Source organism: Budorcas taxicolor, chromosome 16 (genome assembly GCF_023091745.1).
Source record: "Budorcas taxicolor isolate Tak-1 chromosome 16, Takin1.1, whole genome shotgun sequence".
NCBI classification, from domain to species: Eukaryota; Metazoa; Chordata; class Mammalia; order Artiodactyla; family Bovidae; genus Budorcas; species Budorcas taxicolor.
In genome coordinates this window covers 33,149,864-33,167,050 of record NC_068925.1, presented here as the reverse complement: position 1 = coordinate 33,167,050, position 17,187 = coordinate 33,149,864, and the positions used below count along the sequence as shown (strand labels likewise).

At 39.9% G+C, this 17,187-nt stretch overlaps 1 protein-coding gene across 1 annotated transcript in view; it reads left to right on the top strand.

Annotated features, from left to right (window-relative positions):
• Positions 1-17,187, top strand: part of EFCAB2 (EF-hand calcium binding domain 2) — a 117,766-nt gene that overhangs the window by 88,074 nt on the left and 12,505 nt on the right. The window contains exon 3 of the mRNA XM_052653962.1: positions 749-821. Coding sequence (XP_052509922.1) covers positions 749-821 — 73 coding nt within the window. The remainder of the gene's footprint in view (positions 1-748; positions 822-17,187) is intronic.

Below are 17,187 nucleotides of genomic sequence, written 5' to 3'. Positions count from 1 at the left end.
TATGTTATGGTGGTGACCGCTAGAGTGTTCTCAGCCCAGTTCTGGGTATTTCAAGGAAGAGTCTGTGCCACCTACCAGGTAGGCTTATGCATGCAGACTCCCCTGCCCAGCCTAGCAAATTAAGAGGGCTGGAGGTGGACCCCCAGCAGTCTGCCAGCGGCCTCCCCAGCGGCTCAGCCGTAAAGAATCTGCCTGCAGAGGAAGAGGTGCAAGAGGCGAGGGTTTGACCCCTGGGTCGGGAAGATCCCCGGGAGAAGGAAATGGCAGCCCGCTCCAGTATTCTTGCCTGGGAAATCCCAGGATATAGGAGACTGGTGTGCCCGTGGTGGGCCCACGGGGTCTCAAAACAGTTGGACATGACTTAGCGACTAAACAGCAGCAGCAGTCTGCCACTAGAGGTTCTGCTGTTAGGTACCCTGCCTCTAGACTTCACCCCATTAGGCATCATCATCCTCATTTTACAGATGTGGACACTGTGGCTCAGAAGAATTAAGTAACGCCTAAAACCAGTTAGGAGGTGGCAGGGTTTGCGCTTGCCAGTCAGCACAAACACTTCTTTCTTCTCTCTTGGGTTCACTTGTCTGCCTTTTCCTTTCCCCAGAAAGTATCTTCCATCCTCCTGAGGAAATGTTTATTACATGACTTTGTTTGCTGTGCTACACCTGCTCTGAAATAATTTAGAGAAACATAGTGCTTGTTTTTTCAGAGGTTATATTCTAAAACAATTGACTACTTTTTTTCCCCCCAGAGAGGTCGGAACAATTATCCGGTCATTGGGATGCTGCCCTAGTGAAGGAGAGCTGCATGATCTGATTGCAGAGGTAAGTAGGCTAAGAAACTTTCATTCATGGCTGACTGAAATGGAATGACTCTTTGCGTGGCTCTATCTTCTTGTAATAAAACAAAAAACAACAATCCATACCTGAAGTGAAAATGCCATAGATTCCCAAATGTACTCCGTGAGGATGTTAGGCAGCTGTGAACGTGCGTGCACGTCAGTCGCTTTAGTCACGTCTGACGCTTTGCGACCCCTAGGGCTGTAGCCCGGCAGGCTCCTCTGTCTATGGGATTCTCCAGGCAAGAGTACTGGAGTGGGTTGCCATGCCCTCCTCCAGGGGAGCTTCCTGACCCAGGGATCAGAACCAGGACTCCTTATTGCAGGCGGATTCTTTACCGCTGAGCCACCAGGGAAGCCCTAGGACAGCTATGTGAATTAGCAACTCAACAGAATCTGCAAGAATTGATATCGGATCCTAAAGAAATGTGTATGACCAGGTAATGCGATGGATCAAGCAAGGACCTCGCTTCAGATATTACACTCTTTGTAATTAGTTGAAGAAAGGCCAGTAGACGCAGGGGACTGACTGTATGCAGAATGAATATTGACAGATGAAAAGAATATAGTAAATAATGTCAGTTTACAGGGAATAGAAAGAGTAGAGACTGTATAGAATATATTTGAGGAAATAAAACTAACTTCCAGAAAAAGTAGTAAATAAAATAATAACTCACTTGACATTGAATTTTGAAAATGCTTATTTGTAATAGTGTCGATGAGTTGCTGGAGGAACTTATCTTATAAATGGTGACGAGAAGCCCAAAACCAGAGAGCTTCACGCCTTGTTTGGTTTTCCGGAAAAGTATCTGATCAAATTTCAAGTACACCTTTCAGTTCGACGAGGCAGAGGCCTGGAGGGAAAAAAAACTACCTGGGTAGTCACTAGAAAACTCTTATCAAACTTGCTTCTGAGGTATGTGGATTTTGGTGGAGGCCAAGGAGGAACAAAGGCAAGCATGTATGATTTTATTTATTTCCTTATTCCTTGCACCCAGCATACTACTTGTTTGTTTAGTTTTACCCAGAAGAGAAGGAAGTGACTCTGGGTGAGTCACTTAACTTCTGCATCAGTTTCTCCATAATAATACTTACTTCACAATTTGCTTGAAAGATAAATGAAGTAATGTATAAGAATACAAGTTTTGAATCCTAAAGTACATAGATTGGAAAGATGACTGTTGCTCCACATTAACAATTTTAAAATTTAATTATTTAGTATTGGAGTATAGTTTATTTACAGTGTTGTTAATTTCAGGTGTACAGCAAATGATTGTTATACACATACATATATACATTCTTTTTCAGGTTCTTTTCTTATATAGATTGTTACAGAATCTTGAGTAGAGTTTCCTGTGCAATACAGTAGGTCCTTGTTTATTATCTGTTTTATACATAGTAGTATGGATATGTTCATCATAAACTCCTAATTTATTCTTCCCCCACATTTCCTCTTTAGTAATGATGTTTGTTTTCTGTGAGTCTGTTTCTGTTTTTTCTATAAGTTCATTTACATTACCATTTTGATAACTAAAACCAAGTACCCATTTTTTATTAGCATTTAAAAATATTCAATAAAGCAGGAAACTGTTTTTCATTTTGGGGTCCAGTAAAGTCATCTATTTCTGCTTTATTGACTATGCCAAAGCCTTTGACTGTGTGGATCACAATAAACTGTGGAAAATTCTGAAAGAGATGGGAATACCAGACCACCTAACCTTCCTCTTGAGAAATCTGTATGCAGGTCAGGAAGCAACAGTTAGAACTGGACATGGAACAACAGACTGGTTCCAAATAGGAAAAGGAGGACATCAAGGCTGTACGTTGTCACCCTGCTTATTTAACTTATATGTAGAGTACATCATGAGAAACGCTGGGCTGGAAGAAACACAGGCTGGAATCAAGATTGCCAGGAGAAATATCAATCACCTCAGATATGCAGATGACACCACCCTTAGGGCAGAAAGTGAAGAGGAGCTAAAAAGCCTCTTGATGAAAGTGAAAGAGGAGAGCGAGAAAGTTGGCTTAAAGCTCAACATTCAGAAAACGAAGATCATGGCATCTGGTCTGATCACTTCATGGGAAATAGATGGGGAAACAGTGGAAACAGTGTCAGACTTTATTTTGGGGGGCTCCAAAATCACTGCAGATGGTGACTGCAGCCATGAAATTAAAAGACGCTTACTCCTTGGAAGAAAAGTTATGACCAACCTAGATAGTATGTTTAAAAGCAGAGACATTACTTTGCCGACTAAGGTCTGCCTAGTCAAGGCTATGGTTTTTCCAGTGGTCATGTATGGATGTGAGAGTTGGACTGTGAAGAAGGCTGAGCGCCGAAGAATTGATGCTTTTGAACTGTGGTGTTGGAGAAGACTCTTGAGGGTCCCTTGGACTGCAAGGAGATCCAACCAGTCCATTCTGAAGGAGATCAACCCTGGGATTTCTTTGGAAGGAATGATGCTGAAGCTGAAGCTCCAGTACTTTGGCCACCTCATGCAAAGAGTTGACTCATTGGAAAAGACTCTGATGCTGGGAGGGATTGGGGGCAGGAGGAGAAGGGGACGACAGAGGATGAGATGGCTGGATGGCATCACCGACTCGATGGACGTGAATCTGAGTGAACTCTGGGAGATGCTGATGGACAGGGAGGCCTGGCGTGCTGCGATTCATGCGGTCGCAAAGTCGGACACGACTGAGCGACTGAACTGAACTGAACTGAAAGTCATTTTTCCTGAGTAGCAGGAAAAAACGTCTCCTGCACTGGTCCTCACTAACAAAAAGTGTTGATCACTCCCTTACAGTGACTATCATGAAAGCTGAAATTTGTACTGGGGAGAGGAAAGTTGGCACTGTGGAAGAGCTAGAAACTGGAAGATGAATTTACAGTGAAATCACAATTATTGTTTGTAATCAAGTAGACTAAGTGGAGCAGTAATGAAAAATACCTCTGAAACTTTAGAACCTAATTCTTTTATGGTTTGCTTGTATGTTTTAATCTATAGCAGGGATCAGCAAACCACAACTCCTGGGCCAAATCCAGTCCACAACCTACTTTTGTAAAGTTTTATTGGAACACAACTAGACTCATTTTGTTGTTGTTGTTCTGTTGCTAAGTTATATCCGACTCTTTGCAACCCCATGGACTGTAACACGCCAGGCTCCTCTGTCCTCCCCAGCTCCTGGAGTTTGCTCAGATTCGTGTCCATTAAGTCATTGATACTATCTAACCATCTTATCCTCCACTGCCCCTTTTTCCTTTTGCCTTCAATCTTTCCCATCATCAGGGTAAGACTCATTTACTTACATATTATCTATAGCTATTTACTTATTACAAGAGTGGAGTTAAGAGACCATATGATTTGCAAAGCGTAAAGGTTCTGGCCTTTTACAGAAAAGGTTTGCCAACTCCTGATCTATATATAGGTTTCTCTGGCAAAGTAGAACCAATACTATGTCTAGTGTTAGGAGATTGGGGCTCAGATCCCATAACTACTGCTTACAGCTGTGTGGCCTTTGGTGAGCCACTTAATCTTTCAAAGTCTGGTTTCACATGCAAAAGGAATGCAACAATAGCATGGTGTTTTATGAGTATTAAATTTAATAACTGTAAGGAATCAGCTGTTACTTAGTGGGCACTCTGCATATTTGGATTTGCTTGCTCTGTAGATGACTTGCTACCAAAACACCCCCACAGGTTTGGGCAGTTACCAACAGTAGGTGTTCAGGTCACAATGTTTTATTTTGTCTTTACCGTTTTCTTAGGTACATTGACACAACTTTTGAAAATTACAGATATTTAGAACAGTTACAGTCTCATAAAGATCACTGAGCTATCTAAGCTCTATATAAATGTTTTTCTGTACTTACTCACAACGCAGTTTATTCACATTGTATTCTAGCTATATGCTTGAAAAGGTTTGCATGTGACTGTCCTTTTTGAAGTTTCCCAAATAACTGAAAGGGGAAAAAGCGCACAGATATTTGATACATACATACATACATACATACATACAAAGCTACATGACAGTAGATGTCCAGAGGTAGATCACATTGCTAAATGCTCTGTAGTAGTTTCAGAGCTGAAACTGTTTCCGCCTCATTTGTTCCGAAGTGAAATAGTGACTGTACTTTAAAATTCTTCTATAGAAAATTGAAGTCTGTGTTCCGTTCTCTAATTGTCATTTAATTGAATTTTATTGTAGATTCATACTAACTTTCGGTTGTCCACTTCTTGGAGATCAATTTGAAATCCAGTGTTTCTCTTGAAATAGATCATTTAAAAAAAATCACTCTGCATTGATCCGTCTACTTAATATTCTGTAGTTAACCACTGGTCCCACATAATCTCTGTCTGTTTGGAATGTCACAAACCCAGCAAAAATGAGAAAGGTTAATGAAAATCTTATCAACATACAGGTTACTAAACATTTTTTCCTTTGCTATTAAGTTAGAGCCACCTGGGATCTTCAATGTGCAAGAGCTGGGAGGAGATAATGACATTTCAGTACAAGTGGAAAGGATATTTAGTGGTCTACATCCTTTGAAGTTCAAACCTAAGTGTACTTATGGAGAATTTAAAGTAATTACAAAAGAGAACTAAAAGATGTTTGGAAAATAACATCAATGCTGGTGAGATTATTACATTGCACAGTGATTTTTTAAAAGGTCAAGTCATCAGGAAAGTCTAAAAATCAAAAATGTGTGTGCACCTAATAACAGAGCTTTAGTATACATAAAGCAACATAGACAGATTAGAGGGAAAAACTGACAATTCCAGAATCACAGATGACAAGTACAGTGAACTCTAAGTAACTGATAGAATAGCTATATAAGATATTAGCAAAGATATAGAAGATATGAACCATACCATCAACCACTCCAAGCTAACTAGTATTTATAGAACACTACCCTGAACAACTGCAATATACATGTTCTTTCCATATGTACATGGAGTGGTCATTAAGATAGTTTAAGTACTAGGCCACAAAACAAGTCTTAGTAGATTTTTAATACCCCCAAAATGAATTAAATAGAGAGCAATTGAGAATAAAATCATTAGGAAATCCTTAAGTACTTGGAATTATACTTCTTTTTTTAAAAAATTTATTTATTTTTTTATTGAGGGATAATTGCTGTACAGAATTTTGTTGCTTTCTGTCAAACCTCAACATGAATCAGTGATAGGTATGCATATATCCCATCCCTTTTGAAACTCCCTCCCATCTCCCTCTCCATCTCACCCCTCTAGGTTGATACAGAGCCCCTGTTTGAGTTTCCTGAGCCATAGAGCAAATTCCCCTTGGCTATGTATTTTACATATAGTAATGTACATTTCCTTGTTATTCTTTCCATACATCTCACCTCTCCTCCCCTCTCCCCATAAGCAACATACTTCTAAATAATTCATGAATCAAAGAAGAAATCACAAGGAAAATTAGAAAACATTTTGTCCTGAGTGATAGTGAAGATACAACATGTCAAACTTTGTGGGATGCAGGTAAAGCATCACTTAGAGGACAATTTACCACTAAGTGTTTATATTAGAAAAGACAAAAAAATTCTCATCATAAGAAACTAGAAAAACAAGACCAGCATACACACAATATAAATAGAGGGAAGAAAATTATAAAGAGCAGAAATCAGTGAAATAGAAAATGCACAGAGAAAAATCACTGAAATAAAATATGAATCTGTTCAAATACAGTTGATAAACTCATAGCTAAGTACATCGAGATACAAATTACCAATATCAAGATTAAAGGAAACTGTATTCAATATCTTGTGATAGCCTATAATGGAGAAGAATCTGAAGAAGAATATATATAAACATATATATGTATATATAAATACAAAACTGAATCACTTTGCTGCATACCTGAAACTAACACAACACTGTAAATCAACTATATACTTCAATAAAAAGTGTTTTAAATCATCTTTTATTTAATTATGAAATTTCCCTTCTACCAATTCTTAATAGTACTAGAGCTGTAGTCACTTCTTGAAACAGAAATTAAAGAGTAGCTTCTATATAAAAAATTTTTTAAGATGAAGAATGGGTTTTCATTATCCTTCAAATAATAACAAAACATTATCAAAAACTGTATGCCAGTGAGTCTGACAACTTAGATAAATGGATAAATCCCCGAGAGACACAGATGACCGAAACTGACTCAACAAAAACTGGAGAATTTGAATAGTCTCATATCGATTACCAAAATTAAATTTATAATTAAAAATTTTCCCACAAAGAAAACTAGAAATTCAGATGAATTCACTGGTGAATTTGCTCTAACATTTATGGAAGAAGGAGTACCAATTCTATACAAAAGTCTTTCTGAAAATATTACAGGAAAGAATACTTTTCCAGCTCATTTTTTGAGGCTAGTATTACTCTGATACCAAAACCAAACAATCATATTACAAGAAATAAAACTATGGACCTTATTAACATAGATGCAAAAAAATCCTTAATAAAATTTTATCAAATTAATTTCAACAATATGTTAAAAAGGATAATACATCATGAGCAAGTGCCATTTATACCAGAAATTTAAGGTTAGCTTAATATTAATCGATGTAATTTACTACATTAATAGAACAAAGTAGATAATGATATGATCATTTGAATAAATAAAGAGAAAACATTGAAAAAATTCTACACTCATTGAAGATAAAAATACCCAGCAATATAAGAAGAAAAGGAAACTTCTTTACCTGGCTAAGGACATCTACAAAAGTCCCTAAGGCTAACATCTTGCTCATTGGTGAAAACTCAGTGCTTTCTGCCTAAATCAGGAATGTCTATGTTCATCACTCCTAGTCATCACTGTACTTGAAATCTTAGCTAGTGCAACAAGGCAAGAAACAATAACAGCAGATACACGGTTTGGATAATAAAAAGTAAAACTATGTTTCAAGCAACATGACTGTGTATGTAGAAGATCCTAAGAAATTTACCAAAAAGCCATTAGAACTAATATATGAAGTTAGCCAAGTTACAGACTACAAAGTCAACATACAAAATTAATTACATTTCTATAAACTATAAGTTAACAATTAGAAAAATTAAGTAATCAGTTCCATTTATAATAGCCTAAAAAGTGAAATAATAAAGTTAACAAAAGATAGATGAGACTTACACACTGAAAACAGCAAACATTGTAGAGGGAAATTAAGATCTAAATAAATGAATAGATATACATGTTTGTGAATTAGAAAGCTCAATATTTTTAAGATGTTCTTCTCAGCCTGATCTCTAGATTCAACACATTTTCAACTAATCATAGCAAAATTTTCTGAAGGAATGTACAAACTGATTCTAAAGTTTGAACGGAAACGTGAAAGACCTTGAACAACCAAAATAATTTTGACAAAAAAGACAAAGATGGATTTATACCACCTCATATGCAGATGACACCACCCTTATGGCAGAAAGTGAGGAAGAACTAAAGAGCCTCTTCATGAAAGTGAAAGAGGAGAGTGAAAAAGTTGACTTAAAGCTCAACATTCAGAAAATGAAGATCGTGGCATCTGGTCCCATCACTTCATGGCAAATAGATGGGGAAACAGTGTCAGACTTTATTTTTGGGGGCTCCAAAATCACTGCAGATGGTGACTGCAGCCATGAAATTAAAAGACTCTTACTCCTTGGAAGGAAAGTTATGACCAACCTAGACAGCATATTAAGAAGCAGAGACATTACTTTGCCAACAAAGGTCCATCTAGTCAAGGCTATGGTTTTTCCAGTGGTGATGTATGGATGTGAGAGTTGAACTATAAAGAAAGCTGAGTGCCAAAGAATTGATGCTTTTGAACTGTGGTACTAGAGAAGACTCTTGAGAGTCCCTTGGACTGCAAGGAAATCCAACCAGTCCATTCTAAAGGAGATCAGTCCTGGGTGTTCATTGGAAGGACTGATGTTGAAGCTGAAACGCCAATACTTTGGCCACCTGATGCGGATAACTGACTCATTTGAAAAGACCCTGATGCTGAGAAAGATTGAGGGCAGGAGGAGAAGGGGATGACAGAAGATGAGATGGTTGGATGGCATCACTTACTCAATGGACATGAGTCTGTGTAGGTTCCGAGAGTTGGTGATGGACAGAGAGGCCTGGCGTGCTTCAGTTCATGGGGTTGCGAAGAGTCAGACACGACTGAGCGACTGAACTGATTGCAGATTTACTATGAAGCTTCAGTAATCTTGAGCATTATATTTGTACACATATTGTGTGGTATCATGCACAGTGTGATATTTTGTACACTGGTACACATATAGATCAGTGGAACTGACTAGAGAATTGAGAAACAGAGCCATACATATCTTTGACATAGGTGCCAACATCATTCAATGAGAAAAGGATAATCATTTCAATAAATAGCATTTGAGCAAATGGTTATCTGAATAGAAAGAAACAACACTCTTTTCAATTTTCTTTTACTCCGTATACAAAAATTAACTTGAAATGAATCATAGAACTGAACATGAGAGCTAAATCTATAAAACTTCTGGAAGAAAACATAGGGAAAACTTTGTGATGTTGGGTTAGCCAAAGATTTCTTAGATAAAGAGACAAGGAAGCATGAACCATAAAGGAATAACAATGATTAATTTCATCAATATTAAAAACTTTTGCCCATCAAAAGGCAGAGCTAAAAACATACAGGGCTTCACTGGTGGCCCAGTGGTTAAGAGTCTGCCTTGTAATACAGGGGACACTGTTCAATCCCTCATCTGAAAAAGATCCCACATGCTATGGAGCAACTAAGCCCGTGTGCCACAACTCCTGAGCCCAAGCTCTAGACCCCTCGAGCCTCAGCGATTGAAACCCATGCTCCCTAGAGCCCATGCTCTGCAGCAAGAGAAACCACTGCAGTGAGAAGCCTGCACACCACAGCAAAGAGTAGCCCTTGCTCGCCGCCACTAGAGAAAGCCCACAGGCAGCAAGGAAGACGCAGCACAGCCCAAAATAAAAATAAACAAATGGGAGTCATGGATTGGGGGGAAATATTTGAAAGATAATTTATTTGATATTGTATAATTCATTTGATAATATATGAATGTCTGTGCTGTGTTTAGTTGCTCAGTCGTGTCTGACTTTTTGCCACCCCGTGGACTGTAACCCGCCAGGCTCCTCTGTTCATGGGATTCTCCAGGAAAGAATATTGGAGTGGTTGCCCATGCCCTCCTCCAGGGGCTCTTCTCAACCCAGGAATCGAACTTCTGCATTGCAGGCGGATTCTTTACCAGCTGAGCTTCTAGGGAAGCCCATATGAATGTCTGCTGCTGCTGCTGCTAAGTTGCTTCAGTCGTGTTCGACTCTGTGCGACCCCATAGACAGCAGCCCACCAGGCTCCCCTGTCCCTGGGATTCTCCAGGCAAGAACACTGCAGTGGGTTGCCATTTCCTTCTCCAATGCATGAAAGAGAAAAGTGAAAGTGAAGTCGCTCAGTCGTGTCCAACTCTTAGCGACCCCATGGACTGCAGCCCACCGGGCTCCTCAGTCCATGGGATTTTCCAGGCAAGAGTACTGGAGTGGGGTGCCATTGCCTCCTCCAATATGAATATCTATTTCAACCTAATTTTTAAAATAGCCAAAGATTTGTATGGCCATTTCGTGAAAGAAAAAGTATCAGTGGCCAATAAGCACATGAAAAGACGATGAATATCTCTAGTCCGTGGGATAATGAGGTGCCACTACACATCCATTAAAATGTCTAAGATTTGAGTCTGAAAATGTTAAATGCTGGCAAGCCCATTGACGCAAGTGGAGTGTTAATGTTCCCTACTATTATTATTGTATTACTGTTGATTTCTCTGTTTATGTCTGTTAATATTTGCTTTATGTATTTAGGTGCTCCTGGGTTCGGTGCACATATATTTACAATTGTTATATCTTCTTGTCGGGTTGATCCCTTTACCACTATGTAATGTCCTTCTCTGTCTCTTGTTACACTCTCTTCATTTTGCCTAATTTTCTTTATTTCTATGTGTTAAGTAGGTCAGTTTTGTTTCCCAATCTTGGAGTAGTCGCCTTATGTAGATGTCCTAGGGGGCTCAGCAGCATGCTCCCCTCTGATCACCAGAGCTATATGCCCCCTGTGTGGGCTGCGTGTGCCCTTCTATTGTGGCAGGGCTGACTACTGTGGGCATGCTGGTGAGGGGGCTGGCCCCTGATTCACTTGGTTGCAAGGTGCTGCCTCTTACCGAAGGGTGGGATAGGCTTGCTGTGTGGTTTGTCTGAGCAGCCTGGTGAGGGGGTGCAACTGCTGCTGGACCACTGGAGGGCAGGGCTGAGTCCATCCGCAGTTCTCTGTGTGGCCTGGGTCGTGAGGGAGGGGCTGCTGCCAACCCACTGGTGGGTGAATAAGCCCCCAGCAGAGGTTTGCTAGTGGAGGATTCTGAAATGGAGCTTGGCAGTGCTGGTGTCATTGTGGTAGAAGAAGCTCGCGGAAAAGGCTGCTACCAGTGTCTTCATCCCTTGGAGGTCTAGCTGCTTCCTGCCTCTCTGGGAGGCTCTCCAAGATTAGCAAGTAGGTCTGACCTAGGCTCCTTTTGACTACTGCCTCTGAGCTAGCATTCAGAGTGTGAGATTTTATGTGCACCTTTTAAGAGAGGAGTCTCTGTTTCCTATAGCCCTCCAGCTCTCCTGTTCACAAAGGCAGACATGCTGGGGGCTCATCTTCTGGTGCAGGACCCTGAACTGGGAAGCCCAAGTGGGGCTTGAACCTCTTACTTCTTGGTGGGAACCTCTGCAATTGTGACTATCCTCCTGTTTGTGGGCGACCTACCTGGGAGTGTTGTTGTTCAGTCTCTCAGTCATGTCCGACTCTTTGTGACACTGTGGACTGCAACATGCCAGGCTTCCCAGTCCTTCAACATCTCCCAGAGTTTACCCATACTCATGTCCATTGAGCTGGTGATGCCATCCAACAGTCTTATCCTGTCTTGTCCCCTTCTCCTCCTGCTCAATTTTTCCCAGCGTCAGGGTCCTTTCTACTGAGTCAGCTCTTCGAATCAGGTGGCCAAAGTATTGGAGCTTCAGCTTCAGCATCAGTCCTTCCAATGAATATTCAGGGTTGATTTCCTTTAAGGATTGACTAATTTGCTTTCCTTGCTGTCCAAGGAACTCTCGAGCCTTCTCCAACACCACAGTTCAAAAGCATCAGTTCTTCGGTGCTCAGCCTTCTTTATGGTCCAACTCTCACATATGAATATGACTACTGGAAAAACCATAGCTTTGACTAGACGGGCCTTTGTTGGCAAAGTAATGTCTCTGCTTTTTAATACTCTGTCTCAGTTCAGTTCAGTCGCTTAGTCATGTCTGACTCTTTGCGACCCCATGGACTGCAGCACGTCAGGCCTCCCTGTCCATCACCAACTCCCAGAGTTTACATAAAATCATGTCCATTGAGTCAGTGATGCCATCCAACCATTTCATCCTCTCTTGTCCCTTTCTCCTTCTGCCCTCAATCTTTCCCAGCATCTGGGTCTTTTCCAATGAGTCAGTTCTTCTCATCAGGTGGCCAAAGTATTGGAGTTTCAGTTTCAACATTAGTCCTTCCAATGAACACCCAGGACTGATCTCCTTTAGGATGGACTGGTTTGATCTCCTTGCAGTCCAAGGGACTCTCAAGAATCTTCTCCAACACCACAGTTCAAAAGCATCAATTCTTTGGCACTCAGCTTTCTTTATAGTCCAACTCTCACATCCATACATGACCACTGGAAAAACCATAGCTTTGACTAGATGGATCTTTGTTGGCAAAGTAATATCTCTGCTTTTTAATATGCTGTCTAGATTGGCCACAACTTTTCTTCCAAGGAGCAAGTGTCTTTTAATTTCATGGCTACAGTTACCATCTACAGTGATGTTGGAGCCCCCAAAAATAAAGTCTGACACTGTTTCCACTGTTTCCCCATCTATTTGCCATGAAGTGATAGGATCATATGCCATTATCTTAGTTTTCTGAATGTTGAGTTTTAAGCCAACTTTTTCACTCTCACTTTCATCAAGAGGCTCCTTAGCTCTCTTTGCTTTCTGCCATAAGGGTGGTGTCATCTGCATATCTGAGGGTTATTGATATTTCTCCTGGCAATCTTGATTCCAGCTTGTGCTTCATCCACATCCATTATATACTCTGCATATAAGTTAAATACGCAGGGTGACAATATACAGCCTTGACGTACTCCATTCCTGATTTGGAACCAGTCTGTTGTTCCATGTCCAGTTCTAACTGTTGCTTCCTGACCTGCAAACAGGTTTCTCAAGAGGCAGGTCAGGTGGTCTGGTATTCCCATCTCTTGAAGAATTTTCCACAGTTTATTGTGATCCACACAGTCAAAGGCTTTGACATAGTCAATAAAACAGAAGTAGATGTTTTTCTGGAACTCTCTTGCTTTTTCGATGATCCAGTGGATATTGGAAATTTGATATCTGGTTTCTCTGCCTTTTCTAAAGCTTAAACATCTGGAAGTTCATAGTTCATGTACTGCTGAAGCCTGACTTGGAGAATTTTGAGCACTACTTTGCTAGCGTGTGAGATTACTGCCATTTTGCAGTAGTTTGAGCATTCTTTGGCATTGCCTTTCTTAGGGATTGGAATGAAAACTGACCTTTTCCAGTCCAGTGGCCACTGCTGAGTTTTCCAAATTTGCTGGTATGTTGAGTGCAGCACTTTCACAGCATCATCTTTTAGGATTTGAAATAGCTCAGCTGGAATTCCATCACCTCCACTAGCTTTGTTCGTAGTGATGCTTCCTAAAGCTCACTTGACTTTGCATTTCAGGATGTCTGGCTCTAGGTGAGTGATCACACCATCATGATTATCTGGATCATGAGGATCTTTTTTGTATAGTTCGTCTGTGTATTCTTGCCACCACTTCCTAATATCTTCTGCTTCTGTTAGTTCCATACCATTTCTGTCCTTTATTGCACCCATCTTTGCATGAAATGTTCTCTTGGTGTCTCTAATTCTCTTGAAGAGATCTCTAGTCTTTCCCATTCTATTGTTTTCCTCTATTTCTTTGCGTTGATCACTGAGGAAGGCTTACTTTTCTCTCCTTGCCATTCTTTGGAACTCTGCATTCAAATGGATATATCTTTCCTTTTCTCCTTTGCTTTACACTTCTTTTCTTTTCACAGCTATTTGTAAGGCCTCCTCAGACAGCCATTTTGCCTTTTTGCATTTCTTTTTCTTGGGGATGGTCTTGATACCTGTCTCTTGTACAATGTCATAAACCTCCATCCATAGTTCTTCGGGTACCTATCAGCTCTAATCCCTTGAATCTATTTCTCACTTCCACTGTATAATCTTAAGGGATTTGATTTAGGTCATACCTGAATGGTCTAGTGGTTTTCCCTACTTTCTTCAATCGAAGTTTGAATTTGGCAATAAGGAGGCCATGATCTGAGCCACAGTCAGCTCCTGGTCTTATTTTTGCTGACTGTATAGAGCTTCTCCATCTTTAGCTGCAAAGAATATAATCGATCTGTTTTTGGTATTGACTATCTGGTGATGTCCATGTGTAGAGTCTTCTCTTGTGTTGTTGGAAGAAGGTGTTTGCTATGACCAGTGCATTTTCTTGGCAAAACTCTATTAGTCTTTGCGTTGCTTCATTCTGTACTCCTAGGCCAAATTTGCCTGTTACTCCAGGTGTTTCTTGACTTCCTACTTTTGCATTCCAGTCCCCTATTATGCAAAGGACATCTTTTTAAGGTGTTAGTTCTAAGAGGTCTTGTAGGTCTTTATAGAACCATTCAACTTCAGCTTCTTCAGCATTACTGGTCGAGGCATAGACTTGGATTACTGTGATATTGAATGGTTTGCCTTGGAAATGAATAGAGATCATTCTGTTGTTTTTGAGATTGCATCCAAGTATTGCATTTCACTCTTTTGTTGACTATGATGGCTACTCCATTTCTTCTAAGGGATTCTTGCCCACAGTAGTAGATATAATGGTCATCTGAGTTAAATTCACCCATTCCAGTCCATTTTAGTTCGCCTAAAATGTAGACGTTCACTCTTGCCATCTCCTGTGTGACCCTTCCAATTTGCCTCTGTCTAGGTTTGTCATATATATACCTAGGAGTGTGTCATACACCTGGGAGTGTGGGTCCTGGCAACACAGTGTCTCCAGTCCTCCTACCTGTCTTGTTATGGCAGATTCTTTATCACCAGCACCACCTTGGAAGCCCCCTTGTTATGGTTACTTCTTTATCTTTAGTTGTGAAAAATCTTTCCTGATAGTCTTCAAATTATTATCATAGAGAGTTGCTTTACAAGTAGTTGGGATTTTGATGTGCTTGTGGGAAGATGGGAGCATGGGGTCTTCCTACTCTGCCATCTTGGTGACATCCCCAATATTTTCCTCTGCATTCATAAATGCTCCCTTAGTATAATCAGTATTAGTAATTTAGTGCACTTCCTCCCATATTATTTTCCTGTACATGTTTTTAGCGTAATAGTAATCTTATAGTACAATTTAGTATGTACAATTTCAACCTTGCTTTTTTTTGCTGGTTGTGTATCACAGTCATTTCCAATGTTATTATAAAAATTTCATTCTTTAAAAAATGCATGCTGTTTAAAATTGGATGCTCAAAAAACAGAGGAGTGATTTCTCTTTTTTCCGTCACTCAAACACAACCAGAACATTTTACCTTTTTACTCAATATTACATCAAAGTGATTCTTTCATACTGTTATTTAATTTATTGAAATGTGGTGTTGGAGAAGACTCTTGAGAGTCCCTTGGACTGCTAGGAGATCCAACCAGTCCATTCTGAAGGAGATCAGCCCTGGGATTTCTTTGGAAGGAATGATGCTCAAGCTGAAACTCCAGTACTTTGGCCACCTGATGCGACGAGTTGACTCATTGGAAAAGACTCTGATGCTGGGAGGGATTGGGGGGCAGGAGGAGAAGGGGACGACAGAGGATGAGATGGCTGGATGGCATCACGGACTCAATGGACGTGAGTCTGAGTGAACTCCAGGAGTTGGTGATGGACAGGGAGGCCTGGTGTGCTGCGATTCATGGGGTCGCAAAGAGTCGGACACGACTCAGCGACTGAACTGAACTGAACATTTTAAGAAGGAAATCCTGTCATATACTGTAAAATGGATGAAACGTGAAGATATGTGAAAATTCTAGTCACGAAATAGACCAGTACTTCATGACTCCACTTACTTGAGGTATCTAAAGTAGTTGAACTCTTAGTCTGTTAAAGATATTTGAGAGTTTGAATTGCTTCATGAAATGTAAGAATAAGTAATACTTTAAACTAACATGTTGTTATGAATGTGATTTTAGAACTGTCTCTGGACCTAATAAAGCTTATGTGATATTGGATATTTATTATGCTAACCAAGTCTCAACCCAGGATAGAGCTTTTCCTCGAATCTTATTGCAACACAATTTTAAACAGTTACTTTTGATATAAATAGTAGATTACCTTGGGGGAACAATTGCTTCAACACTTACTGCCTCTGTCTACTAGGGGTGGTGAGGAACTGAAACTGAAGGGGGTGAAACAAATTAGTGTAAGTGGAGCCCCTTCCTCTCCTGCCCCTACTGCGGCCTGCGGGTAGATTGGGGGGATTCATAGCTTGACAGAAACCGACTCCCATTGCTTCAAATTATGGAAACTTCAAATCAAAAAAGGACCTTTTTGAGTACATGGTCTAGCCACCTGTTGATTCTTTGACTCTCTGATAGTCCACCCAAAAGATGAGTTAGTCTTTTTTGATACCTCTTATAATAAGAAAGGGACTTATAACCCCAAAGAAGTACTTATCCCAATTTTTACACAACAGCATCTGGGATGTTTGAAGTAAATAATTTTTCTAAAGCAAGTAACTTTAGGATTTTTCATTTATAAGACTAAATTGGTAAATGCCAGTGAATTTTTGTTATCATTTTATTTTATCCAAGGCAGAGAAGTATTTTCTAAATTGTATTAGTGTTTTGGTTCTGAAACACAATTTATGTCAAAATTTGCATATGTGATATTCAAGTCTAACTTGAAATATCTCATTGTGTTTATATTTTTACTACAAATAGTTAAAAAATTCATATGTATGTCTTATTTGGTGACCTGGAACTAGATGAAATGTAGGTGCTTTATAAACCATCTAAACTACTGGTATTATCTTGCTTTTGTGAAGCGTGAAATAGTTCAGTTTATTGACGGATTGTATGTCCCTGGGGAGAAATGAATTTTCAGTGTGTTTTATTGTGCCTATTCAGAGAACTCAGTATTAAAATAAATAATGCTTTAATGAGAAAAGAGATGGCCTGATGACTTCACTGTGGGAATGGGAGAAAGAACTCTGGGCTGTGGTCCCATCACA